At 40.6% G+C, this 27405-nt stretch overlaps 1 protein-coding gene across 1 annotated transcript in view; it reads left to right on the top strand.

Moving 5' to 3' along the window:
- klf7b (Kruppel like factor 7b) overlaps window positions 1-27405 on the top strand; it is a 60011-nt gene that overhangs the window by 13024 nt on the left and 19582 nt on the right. Inside the window, exon 2 of the mRNA XM_062402793.1 lies at window positions 23719-24370. Within this exon, the coding sequence (XP_062258777.1) occupies window positions 23719-24370 (652 nt within the window). The remainder of the gene's footprint in view (window positions 1-23718; window positions 24371-27405) is intronic.

The raw sequence follows: 27405 nt of genomic DNA, 5'->3' as shown, positions 1-27405 counted from the left end.
ATAATGAAGTGAATGAATTTAAACGAGTGGAACATAAAGGAAAGGATCAGCTGCTGTCCCATCTTAATGGATTGACCCTTTGTGAGTGTGTGTGTGTGTGTGTGTGTGTATGTGCACATGTGTGTGTGATGGGGTGGAAGAGGGCTGAAGTGAGGGATGAGGTCATGGTGTAGTGTGAGCATGCGTGACTGTGTGAAACAAAGGCCGATGGGACTGTCTGTGTGTATAAGTGATGACTTCACTTGTGCATTTATTTATGATCGTTGATGCACCTCAAGCAGTGTGTTTGCGTGTGTGTGTGTGTGTGTGTGTGTTTGTGTGTGTTTGTGTCTATGTGTTTCCCACCTTAATTGGAATTCTGGTCTTCAGCAGTGATTTTTGACAGAAGAGTATGTCTATTAATGCATATAACGTCTTGACCATCGAAGCTTTTAGACTTTAAATTACTTTGTGTATATTTATTGTTTTGGAGTTCATCTAATACAGGCACCTTAATGTGAGGCTCTATTCACTGACCTAACCGAGACATCCCCTGTATGAGGTTAAACGGTAAAAGGGCATATTGTTAACAAGGAACGTGGAATATTTAAATTCAGACATTTCTTTAGTAGATCATGTTTGTACAAGCCATCTTCAGACTGAAGCTGGACAATGGCCCTATTAATTAGAAATTAAGAAAATCCTCTCAGATACAATTACTGCCATTGTGCATATATGGAGCTAGAATCTGTGCAGTTGCTATCATGGGATTGAGCCCTGGCACAGAGGTACCACCGATACACGCGCTGGACCAGTCACGAGTCAGACTCAGGTGTCAATCATGAAACTCCACCCCATTTTTCACATAACTAATTGAAACTCAGTTTGGTCCATGTCCCATCTACTGACATGGAGTAGGCCGAATTTATAACTTTTACTGCAGCCAGCCACCAGGGGGCGATCGAGAGCGTCCATCTTTAAATAACACAATAATATTATATATATATAAAAGCTCATTGAACAGCTGAATTTTTCAAAGTAAACATTTTCTGAAAAGATGAACCGTTAGTTTTACTCATTTTCAGTCGTAGCAGTGAAAGAGTTTTTCTTCCGTGCAGCAGCAGCATGTGTCTGCCAGGGGATGTTGTGCAATGAAGCCCTGGTCTGAGTCAAGACACATGTGTGCACAGATGTGTTTTGCTGATTGAAAATAAGAGCGTTTAATGAATAAAATGGAAACAAAACAACAGGTGATTGCTTTTGACGTTTTATTTTTCTGCCTGCGGAAATGTCTCGGTGAAGTCTCTCTAGTTCTCTTGTTTGCCTTGAAATGATAAACTGTACTGAAAGGGGCTGGGTGGTTCACGATAAGATTTTGTGTTCATTTCTTCTCCGTGGCTCGAGTGTTGATTTACAGCTTCTCTCTCCGCTTCTCACCAAACAACATCATCAGCTGGTCAACACTGCTGTTGACTCTGCCTCCGATACACATCAGCAGATCCTTCGTGCACTCACCACTGTAGCTCGATAAAGTAGTTTTTGAAGAAACTACAGCCGAGAGCATCATAGGAGTTAAGGCCAAGACATGTCTTTTTGTGCTGTTGTAAAGAATGTTTGTATATAGTGGCTGGGGCTCTTGCTGGTGATTGGCTGTGGTATATTTAGACTGTATATAAAGATGGACGACATGACAGCTCTTCAAGAGTGTCTCCCTGGTGGCTGACTGCAGTATGCGTACGCCTCCTCCATGTTAGCAGATGGGATATGAACCAAACAAGAAAGTCACATTTTCTTAGGAGATGGTGCTTGTCATTTAAGGTAGTTCTTATCACACATACTATGTAAGTCCAACAGAGTCCAGTTCAAGCTAAATATTTCTGTCCGACCTTAAGAGAAAACTGAGCCTGACCTGAATCCGACAGAGATTCTGTATTTTGACTATTTTGATTAGCTGTACAAAGTTAGTGTTACCATCCCTGACACCCACTGCCATTGCTCGTTTCCCCAGAAACCCAGCCAACATAACGACACAAACTGGATTAGCATTTTAAAATCTTTGTGTGAACCCGGCCAGGGTGGCAATGGGCTCGGCTATCCACACTCTAATGTTGTGTTCAGTGCTTTTCATTAGTTATTAGATGCTTTAAAAACCTGTTGAAACATGGTGACTGACATCTGAGTATGAGACCTGCGATTGGTTGAGCCGGTGTATTGTCAGGACCTCAATACAGAGGCTCCATCCCTTGATCATTGAGCAACTGCACAAGATGGCAGTGTTTGTGTCCGGGATATCTATGCTTCTTTTCTTGATAATGCAGGAATGTGTATTTATATTATAGCGTCTATGGTGGTGACCACCAGGGCCGATGGTTAGAAACACAAAGTTTGCATATTTTTCTTCTCAAGAGGAGACAGGTGGTTTGTACATCGTACGAACTACAGAGTTGAAGTGCAGCTCCCACAAAGATGACAACATATCAGTTTACACAGGTCGATGAGTGAGGACAGGGCAGGGGTTATGGTGCATGGTCAGGTTTGCTAAAAAACAGACTTTTGTCTTAGTGCCAACCATTGATGCGAATCCCACTGAACTATAGGACGTTCACCTGCTTTTTTACCAAAACATGTGACCATCAAGCAACTCTATGGAGCCCAACTGTGATCTGTAGAGTAAAGGTTCTAAATGGGCCTTCATGCTGTGGAGAGATGGTTTACAACATTTTTTTTTTCCATGAAAAAAATATTTTCTGCTGTGAACTTCAAGTTCTGATGTTATTTGTCGTGACAGAGACGACACACAGCACACAGAGCATTGACACACACATTCACACACAGAGACAATACGATCTCACATAGGTGATAATCCTCTACTTCAATGCTATCTTTGCTGCCTGAGTGCATCTAACTCTATCATTTTCTGACTCTGTTTGTTTGTGTGTGTGTGTGTGTGTGTGTCTTTTGTTTTCTGCCACTTCTCTTTCTTCTCTTGTCTCTCATCACGTCTTTGTCTCAGTGTTGTTCTCAGTGATGGCTGCTTTTCTTTGGCCCTCTCATCGCTCTGAGCAATGAAGATTAGTTTGCACTCGGGGCACACACACACACACACACAAATGCACACAATCCGGCTTCTTACATCAAGCTGTTAACCCCGTTTATAAGTGTGGCCTTTGAATCAGCTTGGTGAAAGTGTAATCCCTGCCCGACTATTTAATGGTAATCTCCATATCCTGATTAGATTACACACAAACACATGCACCACAAATTCACACAGACACATGTGGTGTCTGCAACGCTCCTCAAGGACTGAAGTGAAACCTGTCCGTTTGGTTCTGTCTGTGTTTCTTGCGACTCACAGTGTTTGATGTGTTTTTTTTTCTTTTTCTGTCTCTTTTTGTCGCGTCTTTTTTTAGCACTTTATCCTTTATGTTTGTTAACAGACAGAACAGAGAGACAGGAACCATGTGGAGAGTCTTTGATGCACCAGTCGAAGAAAGTGGAAAGTGTATCCATGCCTTTTATACATCTGCATTCAACCTTTATTTTTGGAACTATTTTACTCTAAAAACCAAATATTCACAGTCTGCAAAACAGTTTTAACTTCGATATTGTCTGTTTGTACTTGTGCTGATTTCTACAGTCACTTTTGTCACATTAACATGGCTACAGCAGTCTGCGACGAGAGTCCACGTGCAGTCAAAAATGGTATGATTGTGGGACTGAATATACAGATTCTGGCACAAATTGTAGGCTGCATCCAGACAGACAATAGCCCTTAGTCCAGAAAATAATTAATAAAAAATTAAAATGCAGCCTTTCACTGCATTGGCACAGCAGAAGTCCTAAAACACAGCGCTCTAGGAGAAGAGGGGAGAGTTGGACCAGGCTCAACTTTCACTGCAGCACAAAACTTAAGTCAATGAAATATGCACAAGCGCGGAAATGACGCCGTCCTCTTCTTCTTAAATTCATTAACAACACAATCCTTCAACCAAATTGTATGGTTCTTGCCGCCAGCTCCATGATAGCTGCCTCCTGTGTTGGCCACCGATGGTCGGCTGTATCCTCATTGTTTTTCATGTTTGTGCCAAATGCGGCACTAAAGAATTCACTTTAAATTGTTTCAGAAACAAAACACAGCTCCTCTCAATAGCAAGGAAGATGTGGATATTAAACGAAAGAGTGACGTCCGCTTAAGTCGTTGAAGTTGAGTCAGTGACAGTCAAGCAAGTCTGACTCGAATCAAGTTAGATGACTCGAGTGACCAACCTCTAGCAAACAGCCCAAATCTAATACTCCTCAAGATTGTAGATGGCGGATTAAAAACTTTTCAGAGTAATAGATTCAGAGTCTTATTCAATGAAAATAAGGAAATGGATAAGATGCAGCAAGAGAAGGACAAAAAAATACAGGATAGAGAAGAAGTGCACAGAAAGGAGAGCGCATAAGACCAAGTTAATGGATACTTCACAAAAAATTTGTCATTGCTGTGATTATATCTAAAACAGAAAGAAAGAAATTATGTTAATCGCTAACTCAATAGTGATGCCTGGGCAGGATGAACGCACATTGTGTTCACAGATTCAGTTTGGTTGAGTATTTCAGTCACTCTAAATCAGAAAGTGTTAAATGCCTTGATGTGACGCTTGCTCTTAAATTTTAAAGATAAATTAAAGATTTCATCTGTTATCTGTACTGATGCTTTATTTTTTATCGTTGTTAATTTTGGCAGTGTACAAAGCCGCCACACACAAACATTCATGGCACAGTAGATTTGTAAAAACAGTCTCGCTTCCACATTAATTCTTTAAATCATCCCAACGGCAACGACCATAATTCTAACCGTATGGTTAAATCTGTGGTTAAATGTAAACAGATGTGTTTTTGTCGTTTAAATGTATGCATCTGCCATCTTTATTAAATTGAATCACCTCCATCTGTTCCCCATCAAATCTATAATCACTAATGTTGGTCAGATTTTAATTCCATGACCTGTGCACATGGACCGACTGACTCCTGTGAGCAATGAGGAGTTGTTGGTACACACTCAACCAGCCAACTGCTGACACACACACACACACACACACACACACACACACACACACACACACACACACACACACACACACACACACACACACACACAAACAAACACATTACAGTTATTTAATGAATGTATTCTTCAGACTGCAAGCTGTCAGCAATATGCCAAGAATGCATCAGGGGGCAAAAGTCAGCATGTGTGCTGTAGTACATAGTCTGTCCTTGCACACACATACACATACACACACACATGCATGCCACACACACATCAGTGCTGACATATACACTATCATTGTGCAGAACATCATTTAACAACTCGTGGTGTCTTTTTGCGCTCAGACCGATGTGTGGGTGATAAAATCATTGTTGTTGTTCAGGGTTGAAACCATTTAAACTAAATGATCGTCAACAACAATAACCTCATTCAACCAGAATGAGAAATGAAATGGCCGATGAGCGTCAGTTCACCAAATAACTGCTGGGTGAGCTAATGAGCTCTCTGCCAGTGTGTAGAGGACAATTCAGAGCCACAACTGGAAAACAAGGATTAATAATGTGTTTCTGCTTTATCTACTTTATTTAATGATGGAAAACCCTTTGTGTAAGTGTGTGGTGAGTTATGTTGAATTTGAAGAACGAAAAGTAAACCTTTGGAAATAGCAGCAGCAATACTTAATTTTGGAAGGTCAGTTGAATGTCACTGTATTCTGCTGGCTTTATATAACTCAGCTGAATGCCTACGTGTAAATTGGTTCACAGTACAGACAGCCTTTATGTCATATACAGTATATATATATCCTGTTGTATAAGTTCAGTTAATCTAATGTTAGTAAGAGGCCCCTCTGTTTTCTGTGTAGCGTTGCCAGAAGGGAAATGTTGATGAATTGTACCAGTGGTAAACAATTATCGTATGCAAGTCTTACTCAAGAAAGTAAGAACAAAACATAAAAGACAAATAATTTGCTTTTGAATAAACATCCTTTCAAAAAACAGTAAAGATTATTTGACATGACATTGATTAACTGAATATGGTGAGAAAGTCTAGGCAGTTTCTGAGACTCTCATTATATTCTCATTCATGTTTTATTCACTATTTTCTATAATTTTTTTGCTTGTGATGCTTTAACTCAAGACTTCACTGAAATTAAATCTGCATGTTTTATTTGAAGATAGTCATGATATACCGGTTTTTCATAATAACAGATCAGACCATGTGATATTTGTCTTTCGTTGGTTCATTTCCACTCCATTCTTTATAATGCCATACTGTTTTAAAGCATTACTTCTGCTTGTAAAAAGTTTCCTGGTTATTATAGCTCAGATGAAGCCACCCAACAAACTCTGACTCCATCTCTAAGATTGCCTCCAGTAGCATAAATAGTAGATGTATCTGAGCCTGGCTTCCACAATGTCAGCCGCTCAGAGAGCAGCAGCAGGACGGTATATACGGTCATACCATTAAGGTTGAGGTGTTAGATGTTAGGCTTTGTTAGATGTAACGCTGGTTCTGGCCTCTGAAAGCATCTGCAGGACTCAGGTGGCACAGCCCGAGGCCATCTTTTTCTTTCCTTTTTTTACCGTGACACCAACACAACATAAAAAATGTCCGTGAACTCAGTCACGCAATGCAAGCCGCCCTCCAGGACCCTCCACGGGGAGACGGGATGGTAAAGGCCAAGCTCAGCACAGCTTGACTGACCTTAAACAGGCTTCTACCTCATCTCACACACACACAGACACACACTCAGTTATAGATGGGCTGTCGTATTGTCACATGCTGGAGAAAACGCAGCAGTAATATCAGCGTTTTCCAAAGCAGGACTCAAAGCAGCGCTACCTGCTGACAGCAGCTGATACTTAAGTAAAACTCACCTCACTCCACAAAGCACGAGTATAAAAGTAATCAAATGTGAATTTGCATACTTATCATGATTGGACCAGCTGCCATGCACACACTGCGGTATGTCTTTCATTCTCTAAATAAAGCCACAGACCCCCAGTGTGTGTGTGTGCGTGTGTGAGTGTGTGTGTGTGTGTGTATGCATGTGTGTGTGTTTGATTCTGTCATACACCAACTTTTGGGGACACTTTTCAGACTCATTTTTGTATGTCCTCAAATTATTTTAAATCTATGTAAATGTGACCTATGTGTGATTTTGTGTGGTCCAGATATTACTCATTTTGTGGGGACCTAAATATGTTTATTAAGTCACATTATAGGGTCTTTTCTTTATTATGGGGAAATCTTAAGGTTTTAGTTTAGGTTTAGGTTAAGGTAAGGGTTAGGTTAAGTAGTAACTATATTTAAGGTTAGGGTAAGTCTCAGGGAAATCAATGTAAGTCAATGTAATGTCCTCTGAAGTCATGGTAGTCCTGGAGACATGCCTGTGTGTTCTGGTTAAGTTTAGGGATAAGACGTGAATTGTGGTAAGGTTGAGTTCAGGGTTAGGCATTAATCAACCGTTTGTTTAGGCTGTTCACAATGAATAAAAGTCAATGTAAAGGCCTAACAAGCACATCCTTTCAAAATGGGTGTGCGTGCGTGCAAGCTTAAGTGCACGTACACCCACATGAATGCTATCTCCTTTCTGGTCTGGCTACTTGAAAGAAATGCAGTCTCATATCTCAGCATTAACATAATGCTCTACTTCCGCGGGTTCACTGGGTTCGGTGCAGTGTGACTCAGTTCGGCTGGTGCAGACAGAAATCCTCTCTGTAGGACATTACTTTCTCTGGGTTTGTGTTATTAGGGTTGTTTATTTAATGTGCAACACTACAGTTACAAAGATATCATCCTTTGAAAATATATTTTTTTATTTCAAATCAATTTTTTTTGTATTTGATATGCTGTCTATAAATTGCTGTATATAGAAGTAGAGCTTGTACAGTGTATATATAATTAAGCGTTACGCATTTTATACAGTTTACATACGAGGAGAAATGTGTTTGATCAGCACTTCATTAAAGCCATGTGGTCTTTACATTGAACTGAATGTTCAAACCCAAGAGGGAATACTATAGTTTTATTGCTGCAGCATATTTATACATGGACATAAATTAGTAATTTACATGGAAATTACTGCTGCAGCCTTTCATTTTACCCTGAACTCACGCCTGCTTGACATCTTTAGGGTATATGGTTTAGAACAAGTGGTTGAGAAACCAACATATCTCTTTTTGTGACAGATGAAATTACAAATTGTTACAAAGTAAAAAATGTAAGTTCTCAATCCAGTTTCTTGGAGATACTTTATATATTTTTTATTCTGTTTTCGTGTGAATGCATGAAAGGATTGATTTCTGTGACATTTCAGTTTTTTATATTCTACTCAAAATTACATGGAACCGTTTCCAAATAGTCACATGGCTACCTATAAAAGATGCCTGGTTACCATTTTGTGCTATGCCAATATTCCTCTTCAAAACAATAATTTCACATCTGTTGGAACAGCACTAGTTGAACCGAAGCAAAGTGGAGCTAAAGGGTAGATTTCAGACCTGCTCCCTGAGTGTCTTGGCCCTGACAGACAGGGGAGCAGACAAATGAGACAGTATCAATATTGAAACAGGTTAATGGGCTAATGAATGTGGAGAGTTCTGCCTAATGTTCCCAACAGAGCTCCTAGCAAAACCATTAAAGCACTTTTATATGACTAGACAGGCACAATGCAGTAACTCGATTTATGGGGTACTTTCATGGTCAATTAGGAAGGGAGAGAAAGGCCTGAAAGAAGAGGTTAGCATGTGTGTGCTTGTGTGTGTGTGCCCGCACATTTCCCCTCGCCCCTGTGTGACAGTGTTTGTGTGTGTGATATGAGCTTACGCCCATTTTTGTCGATATTGTTTTGACCTACACTACTTTGTGTCATTGTGATCGACACGCAGTCAGACTGAAGACTGCACAATAAAGAAGCTGTCAATCAAACGTCATCATATCTGTCATATCAGAGGTGGATAGAAGGGACTGACTGACTGGACAGCGACTAATAACAATTCAAATAGTCACCTGGGAATCCCCCAGACCTCGGTGTGTCAGACTGAATAATAAGTTTGACATTACTTTTATGAAAGCAGAAGCTCCCAATGGAATAATCTTATCGCCTTCTTTATTACCTTTTACACAGCTGAATGCAGGTGTGGCTGAATGTCCTATCTTCTTCAAAACATTTTTCAGATGACTCTGTCCTCGGGGGTCTTATGAAATGACAAAGATCAGACCTATAGAGATGAATGTCAATACAGGCGGAACCAAGGAGTTAATTATTGACCTAGAAGGAAATATCTGGGCATTCTAGTTGACATGAGTTGAACTTGAGGGTTTGAGAAGACAAGACCCATTAGAGGAAAGGGTCTCAGTCAGGTCACAAACAAATCATGGTAAAAAATATTGACACATCTCCAACTCCTCCCACAATCTAGAAAAGAAGCAAAACTCTCCTGGATATGAACGCTGCCATCTTGTGCATATGTGCTATCTGTAATGCCCAACTACATGGTGAACTACTTTGCTAAATTAACTTGCAAGAAACTATTTTATATATATCTATATACATACTTTCCTTCTTGATTTATTAGATGTACTGACGACCATTCGGACCTGCTTGCTGTGCTTATTTTCTCACTTCTCCTTCAAAATTGGATCATTTATCACCTGCAATGAAAAGTGGTATGGCAAAAGTACTGATAACACTTTAACCTCTTCAACAATCACGGTTGAAATTGATAAATTTTGGTAAAATATCTTGCTTTTGTTAACAAATTGACTCCTGGTTTTTGCCTCATCACTCCATTGATCCACATTTAGCCATGACAGATAAAAACAGTAGTAGTTACGATCTCATATTGTTTAAAGCATGATGAACAGAGTCAGACACACTGCCCGATGCAAACATCAGTCCAAAAAAGATTGTATTGTCAGTTCCGCTTCTTCAAACCATCAACCACCAACCTAACATTCATAAAATCTTTATTGGATCTCAACGTAGAACACAACAGGACATTACTTGTGCAGATCCCTGTCTCTCAGAAACATACTCTCTTATATGCAGCTTCTCACACAGAGAAACACTCCACTCTCTGTTGCATCACTCTGGACCTCCTCAGAGAATTGTCGCAGCATTCAAAGTGAGTGGAGGATATTTTTAGTTTTGCAAAACCTGAAACAGATAGTGCAGGTTCTCTCCTCTGCTTCTCGGGGCACATTCAAGAGAACAGAGTTGTATGAAATGGTTTTAATTAGAGCAGTTTTGTTTCTTGCCCTAATGAACCCTGTTCAGTCTGGTTAAAGCTATCGTTCGTTTTTAATTTTTGCATCATTTTGTAGAAGTGACTCTGCAACCAATGATGGGGCTCAATGGATGCTGCTCGTAAAGAATGGTAATGATCACTCGTGCAAACCTTTGTTCAGTTTGATCGCAGTAAAATAATTGTAATATCTTTTGTTTCAAGTGATAAAGTTTGATGGTGAGGTACTGTTGTTCTTTGGCTGATGTAACTAACAGTTAACATAGACAACATGTGACAAATCCAGTTAACACTGAACAACGTTTTCACAATGACTCATGAATCATGATTGATAAAACTATTAGAGCCATCACTTCTACCAGTCACTTGGTAACATGAGCAGTTCGTATTATTTCCTGCTAATTAGGTAGCGTATTTTACTGCGCTCAGTTGGACTTCACTGTAACCAGCGGTTTAAACAACCCCTTGAATCTGCCTTGTGTTGTGTGAATATTAGAATCCAGTAGGCCCGTGAAGGTGAAGAATGACGAGTGGGAGGATTTTCTATATATGCAGCCATTAATTATCTGAACAGGAACAGAAAATGTTCTGGATGGTCATACGATTGACTCGATATGACAGATCAAACTTAGCATGCTACAAAAGAACAGCACATTATGTTCGCACTGCCGCTAGCTAGCTGGGTCTTGGAATGAAGCAAGTTTCTATTTGAACATTTTACACTTTTGAACCCTTTTAAAGTACAACAACCCACTCGTTACACTTCTCATTAATATTTCCATGAGTCGCATACAGTGGACATAGTGACATTAATACACAATATTTGCACACAGTGGCAATACTTTAGAAAAGCCAACAGTGTGTACCTACTTCTGACAGAGGGCTCCTTGATAACCTTATGTCACGTTATATGAACTGTAGCAAGTGGAATCAGGTACTAATCAGACTCTGTTACACAAACAGTTTGCTTCTAGCTGCTGTGCTAAGACCTAGCTGTGTGTGAGCAGCAACAATGTTTCCCGTGTTGTTGGTCTGATGAGGCTGGACAGAGATGCTACATGTTATCTTGCAATCATTTGATTTATCATTAGGCCTAATAAGAGAAAATGTCATCTTTCACTAACAAAATTAGCTGTTGCATATTATTTATTAAACTTTGTCTTTTAAAGCCAACAAACAAGTCTCTTGGTGAAGCAAATTTTACTGTTTACTTTGTTACTGCTTCATAAATAACGAAATATTCAGTATTCACACTTATAAAGAGACATCTCCCAAGACGCAAATGAAATACTTAGAATCCTATTTCTCTCATGATTCACTCTGTTTCATTTTGAATCAAGTATTTATTGTTTCGTTTGAAAAGTGAGATTGTGTTGTGTAGGTTAGTCATTTTCTGTTATGGTTATTGTATATTAGCTGTGATAAACTTTCAATTCACAACAGTGAGTGAAGGTGTTCAGTATTAGAGTTCTTTTATTATTTTGAACAAAGTCTATTTTTGATTCAGAGTAACACGCCTACAGGTGGCGCAAGTGCTGATTATATTATTTACCTGTAGATGGCGACATTGCACGAGGTGTGTGTGATATTGTCAAAAAAACAAGTTTCACGATGTTAGTTTCATCCAATGTCAACGTCATTGTGTTTTCTATTCCAGTCATTCTTTACCCTTTGTCAGGAGAACTGTAGCAGATTTGATCAAACCACTTGACAGGAAGTATCTCTTTACCTCTCACATTTACTCTCTTAAGTTTCGCAGTCAATCGCTTTGCTCAAGTCAAGTGTCTAACATTCATTTCTATTCTGCGGCTCTCACAGTCTGGTGTGAATGGGAGCACTCAAAGAAAAACCACTCAGGACTCACATATACCTAGACTAATAAAAACTGTAATGACATGAGAACGCAGACAGATTTATTTTTTATGTTTTATTGTCAAATTAGATAAGACAGAGCTTTAATGGTCCTTTTGGGGAAATTGAGCCTTTGTTGCAGAATTAAACCATAAACAAGAACGAAGATAGTGCAGGGCTTTAATTGTATTACATCAGATAATTTTAACACAAGAACAGGTTAAATCGTTTAATTACTGTAAAAGTGTGTGTACAGTAGCAGAAGTAACCTCAGCAGAACATATAAAAGGATGAAAATCAATATTTTCCTTTTCTTTTTAACAGAATATTAAAATAGTTAAGTTAAAATAATAAAACAAACATTTCAAGAACTTCCCCTAAAATAACAGCTAGGCATTATATCCTTTTGTCATAAGAGTCAGCTGTATGCCAACAATGCTTTACAGCATTTTTTTAAGTAATTGAAACATCACATAAATTGCAAGTAGTCCACAACAATAGCTACAAAATTAAAAAAAATTAATAAAATCAATTAGCAGGAGGCACTAAGGAGGCTCTTAAACGTCCATTGGAAGACACATTCATGTAGAGCTTGACTGAAAGGTTAGACATTGTCTGGTCATGTGTGTGTGTGTGTGTGTGTGTCTGTCGTGGATGTGATGTGTGGACAACAAGCCCATCATTTTTCTAGCCTAGACAAATGCCTCATGGTGGAGGACAGGCCGTCCGATATGACAAATGACCTGCAGACAGGCAGAGAGAATGAGAGAGAGAGAGAGAGAGAGATAAATACACAGAGAGAGATAGAGAGAGAGAGCAGGAGAGAGTAGCTTCATTAACAGAAAGCACAACAGACAGGGGAACAGATGATTCTGCCACAGATTTCAACCCCTCCATCTCAGCCAATTAATGAAATAGCAAGGACACACACACACACACACACACACACACACTCACTCACACTCACACACTCCGACTCACTGTGTGAAGGGACAAAGAGAGAGAGAGAATGGCCATAAGCCTGGTTAAGCAGTATTAAATTATTCTTCAAATTAAAAGGCCGTACCTACCTTGTCCTTTTAGAGCTGTGTGTGTGTAAGTATGTGTGCGTGTAAGTAATTAAGCTGTTAATTAATTTTATGTCGCTTTATTTAATAACCGTGGACAGTTAAAATGGAGAGTGTGTGTGTCTGAGTGTTCGAGAGAGAGAGAGAGGGAGGGGATGAGTTACTGCATTGTGACTAATGTCTCTGTTGAGACAGTTTTGTCAGAGCAGGAGAAAGAGAGGAACAGCAAATTAGTAGAAAACCTCAGGCACATATTTACTGGTTTCTGGAAAGTTTTAAATCAACCGTCAGACAGAAGAGAACAATTCACGTTTACTTCAAATCTTTTTCTATCTGGCATTAAAAGACATTTCAGGTGTTTCAGTAAGAAACAGGAGGATGAGATGCGAGGTGATGAAGAGGAGAAGGAGGAGGAGGAGAGGAAAAGGAGAAAGTCAAACAAACTGTAGAAGATTAAATTAGAGAAAGAACAGGAAGCAAGAAGAAATGGAGACAGAGGAGCAGGTGACCTTTGCTTTATGAATGAGGAGGAAGTGAGACGTGTGTGTTGAGGAGAAAAAATAGGAGGAGGAGATGATGATGGAAGTGAGAGGGAGGGAGGAGGAGGTGTGTGTGTGTCTGCTCAAAGGCATGGAAATGGAGAGAATACAGAGAAGATGGAGAGAGAGATAAAGAGAGAGAGAGAGAGAGAGAGAGAGAGAGAGAGAGAGAGAGAGAGAGAGTGCAGTTACACAGCAGGAGAGTCTGAGTGCTCTCCCCCATCAGAGACTCTTGATTAAAATTTCATTGGCTGAGACTGGAGGTCGGAGGTGATGCTGTGTGTGTGTATGTGTGTGTGTGTGTGTGTGTGTGTGTGCCTGTGTGTGTGGGCAATAAAAGCTCAGGATTCTGCTTTCTTCTCTCACTCTCTCTCCCTCTCTCTCTCTCTCTCTCTCTCTCTGTCTCTCTCTATCTCTCTCTCAATCCTCTCATCTTTTCTTTGTCTCTAGCTCTCCTGAGCTCTCTGCTAATGTCTAAGCAGAGAACTGTCTAATTGGCTCTGGACAGTTAAAATTGTCTGTGTCTCTCGCTAGTCTCCAATAAAAAGAAAAGCTTTTAGTTATTATTAACAAGTAACTAGTTTAGTTAGCATCTTAATGATAGCCATCACATAAATCCAGCTTTACAAGAATAAATCATCTCCAGGATCCAATTAAATGCAGTAAGAGCGTCAGAGAGATCTATTAATCAGTTTAATTTGAAAATCAAAGTTTTATTTGTAAAGATCAGAATTAGATTTTGCAGTCTGGGCCTTGTCCCCTTGTTTCCAAACTCACCTTCTCTCACAACTCGCCCTGATATCGTTCCTCCGTCGGGTCTCGTCTCTCGTAAACCACGTTTATTAGAGCCTCCTCTTGCTTTTCAAATCAGACCTCAGCAGGATTTTCTTTTGTCGTGCTGCTTTTTCAATTAAAGGCAGGACGAGAGGATACCAGAGCGAACTGACAGTGCACACAGGTGTTCACACCAACACAGTGTCAGCTCTGTCACTGTAGCAGCGTTGTGTTGTGTCAGCTCCTTTGTCACAGCTGTGACACTCATTCAGGACTGACGGCTTGTTGCTGTTGTGTGTGTGTGTATCTGTGTGTGTGTCTGTGAGTGTGTGTTTGTTAGGAGGCAAACTTGGCAATACTCAGCTGGATTATTATTCAGTTCTGTTTTTGCATTCGATGTTGTTTTGAGCTTTGTTTTTTGTCTTTATTAGAGGAAAGGTATTGTGAGCAGATACAATCTGTCAGAGGATCTTCACAGGAATGTATTCTACAAACTATAATTTGTGTTTGTGTAAAATAGAGAATTTAAATACATCTAGGTTAACATTTTTCAGATAATCAGATCCATAAAACCACAATAATATACAATAACCACACGTGGCAAATGATCAACATAGTCAAGGAAGTTAGGCAGCAAAAATCATGATTAATATCATTAATAATAATCGAGATGACCAATCCATTGTTCCTTTCGATGAAGAGAAATGCACAAAACAACAAATATTGCAACTATTTCCATAACCAGAACAAGACATAGACAGTTTTTATTAACAAAAAAGAGTTCTGACTGTGGGCGGCACAGCAAAATGGTTCTTGGTTCAACTCCCAGTTGGGCTGATGTCTTCAGTGAGGAGTTGTCTCCTCGTGTCTGGTTTTCTCTCGGTTCTTTAGCTTCCTCACACAGTCAAAAAATTCCACAGTCAAAAACACACAATCCCTACCCCACATTGGGGTAGGGATTGGGGAATCTAAATTGTAGGTGTGAATGTGAGTGTAAATGGTTGCTTGTGTGTTGGCCCTGAGATGGACTTCACACCCAGCATCTGCCGGCCACCAGTCAACCCCCCTGTGACCCTCGAAGTATGAGCGGAATGGATAATGGATGAATGTAGCTCTGACTCGCATGTGTGTTGTGTTGCTCCACCTCCTGTGTCAAAAGTGCAACCTCACAAGTTCAATATGAAGTCATCGAATAACAAGTTGCTCAGATTCCATATGAACTAATCCAGGATTTATCATTTACATGTTTCCCTTCAAAAACAGTGAAGCTTTTTCTTTGCATGTAAATCTGAGTCGCTGAACATTCTGACTGCAGATCAGAAAAAGATGCATCGGAGCTGAACGCTTAAGACACTGAGCTTCAGTTGGTCTGTTTGGTTCTGATGAGCTCAGTCCACCAGTTCCCTTTTACTCCACATCACCGAGTTTCCTTGGATTTAACTACGCAGCTGCTCAGATGCTGCTTTCACTGAGGCTCAACCCTTCAACCAGAGGAGGTAGCTGAACATCCCAGAGATGAGATGGTGCAGTTTTTATGTAAAGATGTTACTTCGCTGCAAAAACCAAACACATTTTGGAGGAATAATAAAGATGTAATGTAATGTCAGTGCTGCCTGCTGTTCAAACTGAGAATGGAAAGATAGAAGGAAACAAATATAAAGTGAACCGTAAAGAACTACCAATAGAAACAGCTAAACATATTACTGTTGTTTTAGTATCTTCAGGGGATAATACACAGATCTTGATTTTACACCTTTTAGGACGATGTTTTACGACAACTAAATAATTTAAGTTTTCAGATCACATCTTTTATTTATTTATAGAACAAGACTAACACGTGTAGGATTGTTCAACCTTGGTGTAGGTGTGCAGTCTCGGAACACTCTCTAGTCGTCATCATTATCATGTGCATTTTAAAACATCATAAGCAGACACATTTCTTGTGACTTTTAATGTGTTTTTAGTATAAAGAACCTATCATTTAAATGTGATTTTAAATGATTTGGTGAGTTTGACACCACGTGCATCCAGTTTTGAGCCCTTTTGATCCGATGGCAGGATGAACCGTTGTGTGTGCATGCGACTCCAGATCCAGTCGACTGCTGCAGGGACTCAAACGTCTCCAGCATCTTCACACGCAGCTTCGCACAAACCGCACTTCAGTCTCTAACAAAGCGCACACTCACTCTGCAGCGCCGACGCTCGCTCAGACATGAAAGAAGCAGCTCGCCGCCAGTGGCACCCGTTTGATATTGTACACACTCGAGCATAAGGCATTATATATTCACACACATCAGTTAAAAGTCATTATGCTCTTCTCACACTTACAAACACACACACACACACATTTACACAGCCACATCAGCGAATTAGCTGAGTAGAGAGCCTCTTTTTGCCTTTTCTTTTGAGTGGTTAATTAGCCATCAGAGCTCGCTGCACAGAGAGAGCGAGGTCCATCAAGAGGTGGAGCTTCAAAGAGCAGTTTATGGATGCCCAAGCACTTTAATTAGGCCCTATTTGTACGAGAAAGCAAAGATAAAAACATAATTTGATGTATTATGTGGATTGAAAATAAACACAGAGATAAAGAGAGACAGGAACAAACTACAGGGATTCAACTTGAGGTGAAGAAATGTTCACAAGGTGCAGCGGTGAGAGGACAAACTGATTCATTATATCCTCATAGTGGAGTAGTGGTTTAGTGCTGTCGTCAAGAGGAAATGGGAGCCTACACTATTCATGACCTTCAGACCATTTCTGTTTGTGTCATATGTGTTTTTTGGATTGAGATTATGTGTTTTAAAGATGTTTCAATGAGATTTGAAGCCACATGACGTTTGAGAGGAAGAGAAATCATAAGCAAATACTAAAATCATATCTTAAATACTCAAGCCTGAAAAATGTATATCTGTTGGCCAATAATATCTGCAGATATGAGTCTTGAACAGAAGTAATATTGCATCTATGATTGTCGATATAAAAGCTTTTATTTTTGCATTTTACCCGATTTTCTTTTAGATTTTCTTGATTAAAGTTCTTTATATTTTGTTGAATTTGTTTTAATAAATGGATAAATGTTAAATATCAAGCCGGAATTACATTTCTTTGTCATAAAGGTTTGATAACAGGGTCTGAAAAGCAAGTAACTGCCTGCGGCCCCTGAGCTAAGAGAGAGCCCTCAAGGCCAATCCACAACTTTTTGAGACTCTCCCTTGTATCCTATTATTGCCTGTGTATCAACACTGTCTGAACCCCCTTAACAAGGCTCCGTCATGAGTTTTCTGTTTCGTACCATGTGGTTTATTTGGAGTTCTGCCTGGGGACCCGAATAATCTTGAAACACCCCTGCTTAGGAATCATTGCCATGTTTTCCAAAGGCCTATATATACACTATATATCAACTGATAGAGGTATCTGAAATCTTTATTCCCTCATAATCAGTATAAGCTTCGCCCCAGGCTCTGTACCTTACCCACACTGCATGTGGGCATGCATGCTGTTTATGAGGCATTGGACATGTCTGAAGGAAGAACTGGTTCATATAACTGGGGATTTGTTTAAGACCGGAATTGCATGCAGTCAGTGATTGTGATGCTGTGACTGTTGATGTCAACATGGATTCTATATTTAAAATTGATGAGCATGAAAGATAAAACAAAATCCAGACGGTTTTGCTGAATGGAGACTCATTTTTCCACCAGTGTCGATTATTTCAGACTGACCTTTGTAGACTTACTGTATCAACAATGGGATTATTAACCGATTTATTGAGGAAATCTTTAATCAAACAGCCGTCGTCTTCTTCTCACTCTACCTGACGCTCACATGTTCACCTCGTTTCTCACTCCCTGAGCTGCCGCTGCTTCATCCGTCTGTTGTTATACTGATGTCTTAATCTTCAGGGAATGGTGTTTTAAGTGATTGATACTGTAGCTGGTGAGTTAATATTGTTGGAAGTCACTTTTGTCTGAATCGTCTCTATATTTAGACCTTTGTGTGGGAGTAAAGAGTTTTAATGAGACTTCTGTGTTTTGATTGTCATGAAGCTCAGATAATAATTTTGCCGTGATATGTTTTGTTTAGAGGCAGCAGTCAAACGCCCACATAGCAACATCGTACACGTACTGTAAACTCAGATTGTGTAAAAGCAGTATCATGTTTTCTTCACGGACAGAAATGACATGACATGACATGATTATTTGCATATACGGCCAGGACGTTAGATCCAAGTGGCCAATGGGGACACATTCAGGACACATTGTAATATCAGATGTGAAACAGAACATTTTAACGCTGTTCACTTGAGATCGGACCACTCAAGATGGATGTTAATACCAGGGCTCCCACTTCCAACTTCAATTTGCCTACGATGTGCACAAAAATCAGTTTTTGATTTGAACTGAGAGGGAAATTATAACATTCAGAGTTAAGGGGCTGCTTCTCTTTGACTAATCCTGGATTCCCCGTTCACACACCTGGTCAGTCTATTTCCTACAGCTCCAAATCACTTCTTGAATTTGTAGAATCTGAAATCTCATGACAGGAAAGCCATTCATGTGCCAGATGTTGCTCGGTCACTTGTTTATATGGCAGTAACCACACGTGAAGCACATCATTATAGGAAGTGTCACTTTACAGAATCACGTTAATGGCTTAATTTCACCATTCTCCTGTGCTGGGAATAGTCCCATTACTGTGTGTGTGTAAACACAGACGGAGCATCTCCTGCTGAATCCACTTCAATCTGTTTGCGTAGCTTTGTCCTCAATGATCCTTTGTCTGTCGAAAGCTCTTAGCGCTTCCATCCAGAGCCCTCTGCTCTCTGCATTCATTATTAATGGACCACAGCGGGCTGAGAACACACACACGGACACACACAGAACCTGCACGTCATGGGTGGCTATTTTAGAGGAGACATTAAATCACACACTCAAAACATAAAGGGAGGAAATAACAATTATTGAGGGAGCGAGGGATAAAGGAGGAAGAGATGGAGTTTTTACATTGTTTTTTCTTTTAAGCTCACTTCACATATGTCCACAAACTTGTCGCACAGAAATACTATTGATTTTACTAGTAAACAAAGTGGAGAATTGCTTTAGACATATGGAGCTTTTCTATAAAGTGAGATATGATGATTTCAGCAGTGAAACTGTATTTGCTTTTGCCCTTGACCTCGGACACTATTATATAAATCAGTCATGAAATATATTCGTGCAGTGTAGGAGGCTCTATTTATTGTTGATTTCTTGCATAGATTGCAAAACTTCACTTCATAGCTATTTAAAGGAAGTCATTGTTGTGTATTCCTAGTTGTACTTATTGATTTGTGTATCTGTTTTTCAAAGGGTTGAAAATGAGCCAGGGTCACACAACAATGATAATAACCATCACTTCTGTATGGGGATAGTAGCATACAGCTGATAGAATATGATATATGATTGGTTGTTTTTGTTGTTACTCAGTGTTGACCAATGAGAAAGTGAAATTGGAACATCTCTTGTCACAACAACAGAGTTTGAAGCTTTCTAAATGGATATTTCGTATTGCAGTTGTTTTGTTTACAGTCTTGTACATTTTAACTATTTGTCAGTGAAGCAGATTCGTTTTCAGCTCAGTGTTATCTAGTGATGATTTGATGATTCAATTGGAATGATTTCATGTTTTCGTGTCCGTCCAAGTGTTGAATTGCACAAACAGTCACAAAACAGCTTCCATGAGAAAAATGAAGTGTTCCTGGTCACTCCACTGTGTGTGTGTGTGTGTGTGTGTGTGTTTGTGTGTGTGTGTGTATGTGTTATCCGATGTGACCTTTCTCCATATGGTGTGGGACTGAGCAGGGGGACAGGAGGTGAGCCCTACACATGCTATCAGTCTGAGATGTTCGCCAGCAGCCACTGACACACACACACACACGCTGCAGGCTCTACATGTCATTGTTACCTGATATTCATGGTCGGCAGGAGAAACAGACGAAGGAGAAGGTCGTGTGATGTCAGAGACGGTGCGTTCACTGCCGGCCGTGGGTTTGATTGCCGCTCGCTCCTTTTCCAGAGCCCTGGGCTCCCTCTACCCTCTGTCCTCCCCGCCCACAATTCTCAGCATCAGTCCAGCCCCTGCCAGGAGACACAGACCTTTCTATTTTTGATTTCTAGTCCAAGTGCAAACAATGGTACAGTAAGCCTTAAGAAATAACTACCAGAGCTTGTATTTACTGTAACAGAGAGCACTAGTACTCGTGTTGATATAATTCCACAAATCACTGGAAAGGATAGAATGGAGGAAAATATCGTATTTGCGGTTTTCTTGGAAAACATTCCTTAGTTTTAGACATATTTTCCGTGTCCTGTGAGTAGCAACAGCCCCAATCTTCAGAATAAAAGCATCATCTCCAGCAACAATTATGAACCAGAAAAGATCCTTTTTATTCCTGTTGAAAATATTTTCCTTCTTCTTCCTTCCAGGACTCCATAACATAATAAATAATTTCCTCTTATTTTTTCCATCCTCGGTTGTATGAGTGTAGTTTTGGTCAATATTCCCATGAGTTGAGATAAAAATACACTTGTGACTAAGCAACGATACAAATAACAGACGAGGTGAGGGCAGATTTTCCTCTAGGCTCTTTTGAATTGTGTGTTGTCGGATATGCTCTATGTCAGTATGTCATTTCCATCTTCTACAAGCAAACAAGGACAGTGACGGGCATCAAGCCAAAGTATTATTGCTATTTGCTAAATACTTTGTTAGTTGATGAGACATGGAGCAAACTAAAAAGTCGAATTCCAAGTAAATACATTTTGTATGTTTAATTTAATTAGATATTTCATTCTATTGAAATGGGGTGAATAGTCATGATTGATAGCTGAGACTGATTCGTGATTGGTTTAAAGATCTTAATGTAATTAAAAGAATCCAAAACAGTCACATTTTTCTTTCTATACTTAAAATTCAAATCATTAAGACATCATTTAATTTCAATATATTTTAGATAGTTCACAGAAGATTGCCATTGTTATAACTAATCACTTAATGATGTAACTCCTCCTTTCAAAACCCTGCAGCTCCACCGACCTAAAACAATGCGTTTGGTTATTGAAGTCCCAGATAATCTCCACCATTGGTTTCCAGATGCATTAGTAGTGACTGATCTAATTATAAAAAGAGCTATAATAGCCCCCTTCAGCATACCCAGCTAGATATTATATTACACACAGCAATTACTGAAAGGAACACAAACGCTAACAAATCGCGGCAACAGTCTGGACTAAGTCTAACCAGAAGCTTTTCCCCTCGGCTGTAGAATCAGCTATACAAAGACTTCCACTGCTACTGGGCGTCATCTTTGTTACTTTACATAGTTGCTTATTGTTTTCAAGTTTCCTTATCAGGCATTGTAACCCCCCGAAGAAATCTATTTGATTTAAATTCATGTGCAAATAAGCATCCTTAGGAAAAGGGCATTTATTTTAAAGGGAGAACAAAGAGGAGAGGGAAGTTCAGCTTATCGCCCCTTTAACAGATATTCAGACTAAATGTGTTGGTTTCGTCTCGTCACTGAGGCTGAGCGGAGTAAAGCTGCAGTGCTGGCGTGTGTCTGAATGGACCGAGTCAATGAGCTGCAGCTAAGAGAAAAAAACCTCTTGTATAGTGGTTGTAATTTGCTCCTATGACAGAGGAGGACAGGAGCGAGGGATCAGGGTGAGGAGCCAGAGTAACGATGCGATTGAGGACGGTGCCTGAGCCAGGTAGCTTAGAGAAAGAGCTGTGTGGACATTCCAGCTGTGAGAACAGAAACAAACACAAACACAAGACTATTACAGTATCTTGCTTGAGTTGAAGACTATTGATTCCAGATCATTTCCATGTGCATTTGTGACGTCGAACATGAAGCATGTGGGTAAAAAAACTGCACAAAAACATAACATTCTGTATCTTATAGATCTTCTGAACAAGTGTTATTGTATCTCTGGGATGGAGAGAGGGGATTTCTATGAAAGCCAGTGTTGCAGGTTGTAGACGCCAAAGAAGGATTAGATTAAAAATCCCAAGTAGACCTCAAAGGTGCAGTCCTTAGTTCAAGAGATTAAAGAGGGACAAAAGATACTAGGGAGAAGAGTTTGAGATTAGAAAATGGATTTGTGATGGAATGGTTGGTCCTCGAATCCCTTGAAATAAAGTGGCAGGTACCTTCGAGCAAGGCGCTGGACAAATGCACTGGGGCTGTACTGCTGCCAGAAGCTGGATGTGTGTAGTGATTTAAAAAAAGAAACTCAGATTCCTCTGTTCTCGTTATATAAAGGTTGAATCAACAGTTATGGAAGCACTTGCTTACTTCTCCCTCCTTATCTCCATATCTTCTCTTTCCCTCATCATCTCGCTCTCCTTCCTTCCTTGCCTCTATCTTGTGATATAACTTCCACGGCTGGTTGGTTTGGGTGAGCAGAGGGAAACAGGAAAGGCTTCCACAGTTCAGGGCTCCAGAGAGCTCAGGCGGGCAGCAGCAATCAGTCACCGACTAAATCCCTCCTCTCTCAGGACCGCCGCGTGCCAGGTGACATGGTGAACAGCTGCAGAGAAATAGCCTACAGTGTGTGTCTGAATTCAATAAAGACGAGCAGATAGGCTCTCTCAAAAGTCTGAGGGAAATCATTGATTGTAAGAGGGAAGATGCGCATATTCCTGACAAGCGCCAAAATAATGGCGATCCTCACTGGGAACCAAAGGTGGAGGTCGCAGAAGGTTTTCAGAAAACAGCAGAGTCTCTCAGGATGGTTGTGTGTACAAGGTGTTTGACTTTGGCATGATTGGAGATCACAGTGAATGTCTCAACTCCGTCAACATTTGCGTTTCTCAGTCACGACAAAGGTCTTTCCCAAATCTTTAAAACAGAGTAAGAAGGAGATCTGTTGAATTCTAAAGAGCTGTACACATGTTTGAATGTGACTATATGTTATTCGTCTGGTCGTCAAAGGAGGCAGTGTAGGAGAAGCTTATGGCTGATAAGCTGATATACACACACATCGTCAGTGTTTAAGCGAACCCGACCCAAGCCTAATTATAATTTCAACCTTTTTGTACGAACCCAGTTCCACTTGTTGGGATCTGTCAGTGTTGGGTCAGTTATCCTCACTCTAGGATGTGAGTTGTAAGAAATGCTTAGTTGACAGATGTAGCGTATATTTGTGTTTGACTCTGCATTTGTTTGTATCCTTGTCTTGCAGACATGTCTCGAGCTGGAGCGGTACCTACAGACAGAGCCTAAGCGACTCTCAGAGCTCTTTGATGAGGAATTGGATTGTCTCTTAACACCGGCGTTCATGCAGGGCAGTGAGAGCGATGAGGACCTGATGGACCCCCTTCTCCCCAACCTGCCTGAGCAGCCCAGCCCGCCTCCACTACTTGTATCCCTCCCCAAGGTCCCAGCCAAGATCCTCTATGTGCCAAACCCCAGCAAGACCCAAGCAGAAGAAGGGACTGAAACCCTCACGACCAAGGAGCAAGTCCTTGGAGGAGTCAGCGCCGCACAGCTTAGTGCTGCCGTTACATCCCTAACGCCGCCGTCGTCACCAGAACTTGGCCGCCACCTCGTCAAACCCACACAAACACTGACTGCGACAGCAGACGGTACCTTAACACTCAAATTTGTGGCAAAGAAGGTGGGATTAGGGGCTGCAAAGCTGGTGGCAGCACGGGCATTACCGTCCCCGCCAAGTAGGGGAGGGACAGTCAGTGACAGCGAGCAAGGAGGAGGAGGAAGTCTGGGAGGAGACGTACCAGAGAACAAGAAGAGAGTCCACCGGTGCCAGTTTAATGGCTGCAGGAAGGTTTACACCAAGAGCTCCCATCTAAAGGCACATCAGAGGACCCACACAGGTAAGACCTTCAACAGATTCTTGACTGTTTCCCTCAGAACAAGTACTTTATATCAAGATACTAACTTTATAAACCATGACATCTCTGCACTCCTGCTCTTTGGATGGTTTTTTTTTATCGTTTATGTTTATGTTTATGACCCATGCATGGACGCTCAAAACTAAAGAAACCAATTTCCCAAAAGTTTTGTGGAAGGACATGGCAGGACCCAAGAAAAAAACAATTAAATTTGGAAGCAAATCTAGATAAAAGAGTGAATTCTCAGTTTTTCTTAAATTTCCTTTTTTGGCGAGATGAGTCGTTAGCCTTGGATTAGGTATGCGTTTTCTGAGCGCCCTTCTCATTTGTCTTCTGCGCTCACGACTTGATTGTATGTAAATGGACCCGAGTTCCCACAGTTTAAGAACACTACTACACAGCATAAAGATATGGTGATCGAGGAGTTGGTTCAGGTTGTCTAAGTGAATCATTTGACCTTTAACTGATCATATGGTTTACTGCTGATGATCATGTTTAATGTCCTGATCAAGAAAGGTCTGACAGGTTGCAGCAGGGAATATACCATGGATCAGATATCTGTGGGTCGGATTTGGCATCACATATCAAAACCAATGACTTAAAATGTATACAACTTCTCTACATTTTCAGCGACTTTGACTAAAAATAGGTGACTATATATAGAAGTGGCTGCAATTTCTGCACTGTTAATGCACTTGCATTACAGCTGATACTCGCGCTTCTACTGCATAGTCTGCGTTCCCCCATTATTCTGGAGTTTAGGAGACATATTTGGAGTCAGTGTTTCAATACAACTATCAGCCCTATCGTTAAACAACATGCAGAATAATATACTTAAACCTGGTTTGATTAGGATCCAGCACACGTAGATCACTCACCTTCTGTAGCAATCTGCAATATATCTGATATTCTTTGAAGTTTGAGAACTTTTTAAAGAGAAAGGCTTCTTTTCTTCTATTCATTTCCTCATCAGCTCTGTACCAAAAGGCCCTGCTTCAATAATAGCCTGATGATTACTTGACTGGTAGTAAATGACCTTGTGAATCCAGCCGTGTCCAGCTGGGTCGGACATGCTGCTTCAGCTGCTAACCACAGCTGCCCCACCACTGACCCTCAGACTGAACACACACCAGACTAATGTAGCTGTGAGCTCTCTGCAGTGTGAGCAAGTGGAGACGGCCTTTGTGTTGATGAAGACGTTTTGTGAAGATGTGTTCGACTAAGGTAGATTTTAATGAATGTATGATTAGCTTGAGCTTTAATAACATTAAGTAACCTGAACCCAGCCTGATACCTTACATCAGTCATGGCAAAGAATAATCTGGCGTATTATTTGAAGGGTGCACTGCAAGGGGGTTCGTGGTTTGAATCCCATTCCAGCCAGGGTCCTTCTACTGTATTTGGAGTTTGCATGTTCCCCCCATGTCCGCGTCAGTTCTGTCTTGGTTAAGTTCCTGCAGTCTAAAGAAATGCAGACTGGGGTTTGTCTCTCTGCGTCTGCCCTGCTATACATTGGCGACCTGCCCAGGGTGTACCCCGCTTCTTGCCCAATGTCAGCTTGGCTTGGCTCAAGCCCCCCGTAACCATAGCGCTACAGAGAAGAATGGATGGATATTATTCTGAATGACTTAAGGCTCAAAAAACATGGAAACAAAATCTCCAAACACTTTAACAAACTTTTACCACAGGAAAGACTGAGGACACAGCTGAAACAGTTCTTTGTTGTATTGTTTGCATTAAACCAACCATAGGGAAAATGAGTCCAGAGAAAAAAACAAGACTTTCAGATACATTATAGGGACAATATTGTTTCATGTTGTAATGTGGTACGATACTTCGATTTTTTTTAACTATTTCTCACCTTATCATCTGTTGTAACAATCAGCAGGTAGACATATGGTTTAAATTTCTACAAAGAAATCTATGTGTCGACACACATACAGCTCGAGATTGGTTCAGGTTTATTGCTTGATGACCCTGATTAAATTATTGATGGGTCTGTTGTCTCTCTCAACATGACCTAAAGAGTCTTTTTAATTTAATTTAGACTCGAAAATGTAAATTAACATTTATATCGCAGAAATGTAAATGAACATTTATATTCATAGTTCTAATTCACTGCTACAGCACAACTTTAAAGTGACCGGAGCCAGTGTAACACAGCTTTCCAAACTCTTACAAATCCATTTATCTGTTTTTCACTACTATGTCAGCTAGAATTAGCTCCCCCCACGGCCCTTAAGGATAAGCAGAATGGCTAATGCATGGCTGGATGGATTTTTCCAAGTTGAGTTTCTGCATTAGACACATTTGAGCCATAAAGTACCTGAGGCTGAATCCATCACTGATCTGCAGCATGAGGCCTGTGCACACTTGTACCTCCTGAAGCTAGCATTATTCAACTTTAGCTCTAACCACAGCAATATTTAGAGCATCTGGAGGGGTTCATGGCCTCAAGTTGTCATCTTCCACTGTCGGCAGTTTCCTCTGTGTTCACCGGGATTACACTACATACCCTGCAGACCTCCACTGTATTAATACTGGCAACCTTGCCATCATTAATCCAGCGTGTTACAGGATTATATGATCCCAGTGACCATTGCATGACTTTAAGTGTAGCATTACATTCTAGGGCAGCACCTACCGTGGCCGGGGGGGGGGGGGGGGAGGGGGGGGGGGGCATACAGATGTAGCTTTATTATAGCTAATCCAGAATGAAGGAGCTAGCTCTATGGTAGCCTGACTGCTTGCTGCAGTATCTTTCAATCTTCACAGTCGAGTCATGCTAACCAGCAGTGAGCTTTTAAGTCTAATCATTCGAAAAAGAAGTATAGACACCCTGAAGACACTGCAGTGTGTGTGTATGCGTGGGTGGTTGGTTGGGTGTATAGACGTGGGGGCGGTGTATTCCCTCCCGATGTGTTCATTACAAGTGCAGTACTGTGGTTTAATTAGCTTAATCCTCTTTTTGAGTTATTATGACCATAAATCATTGAACATACATGTAGGGAGGGATT

Source organism: Platichthys flesus, chromosome 13, assembly GCF_949316205.1.
Source record: "Platichthys flesus chromosome 13, fPlaFle2.1, whole genome shotgun sequence".
In the NCBI taxonomy this organism is placed as follows: domain Eukaryota; kingdom Metazoa; phylum Chordata; class Actinopteri; order Pleuronectiformes; family Pleuronectidae; genus Platichthys; species Platichthys flesus.
Note: the sequence above shows the minus strand (reverse complement) of the source record. Positions and strands in the feature narration are given on the sequence as shown.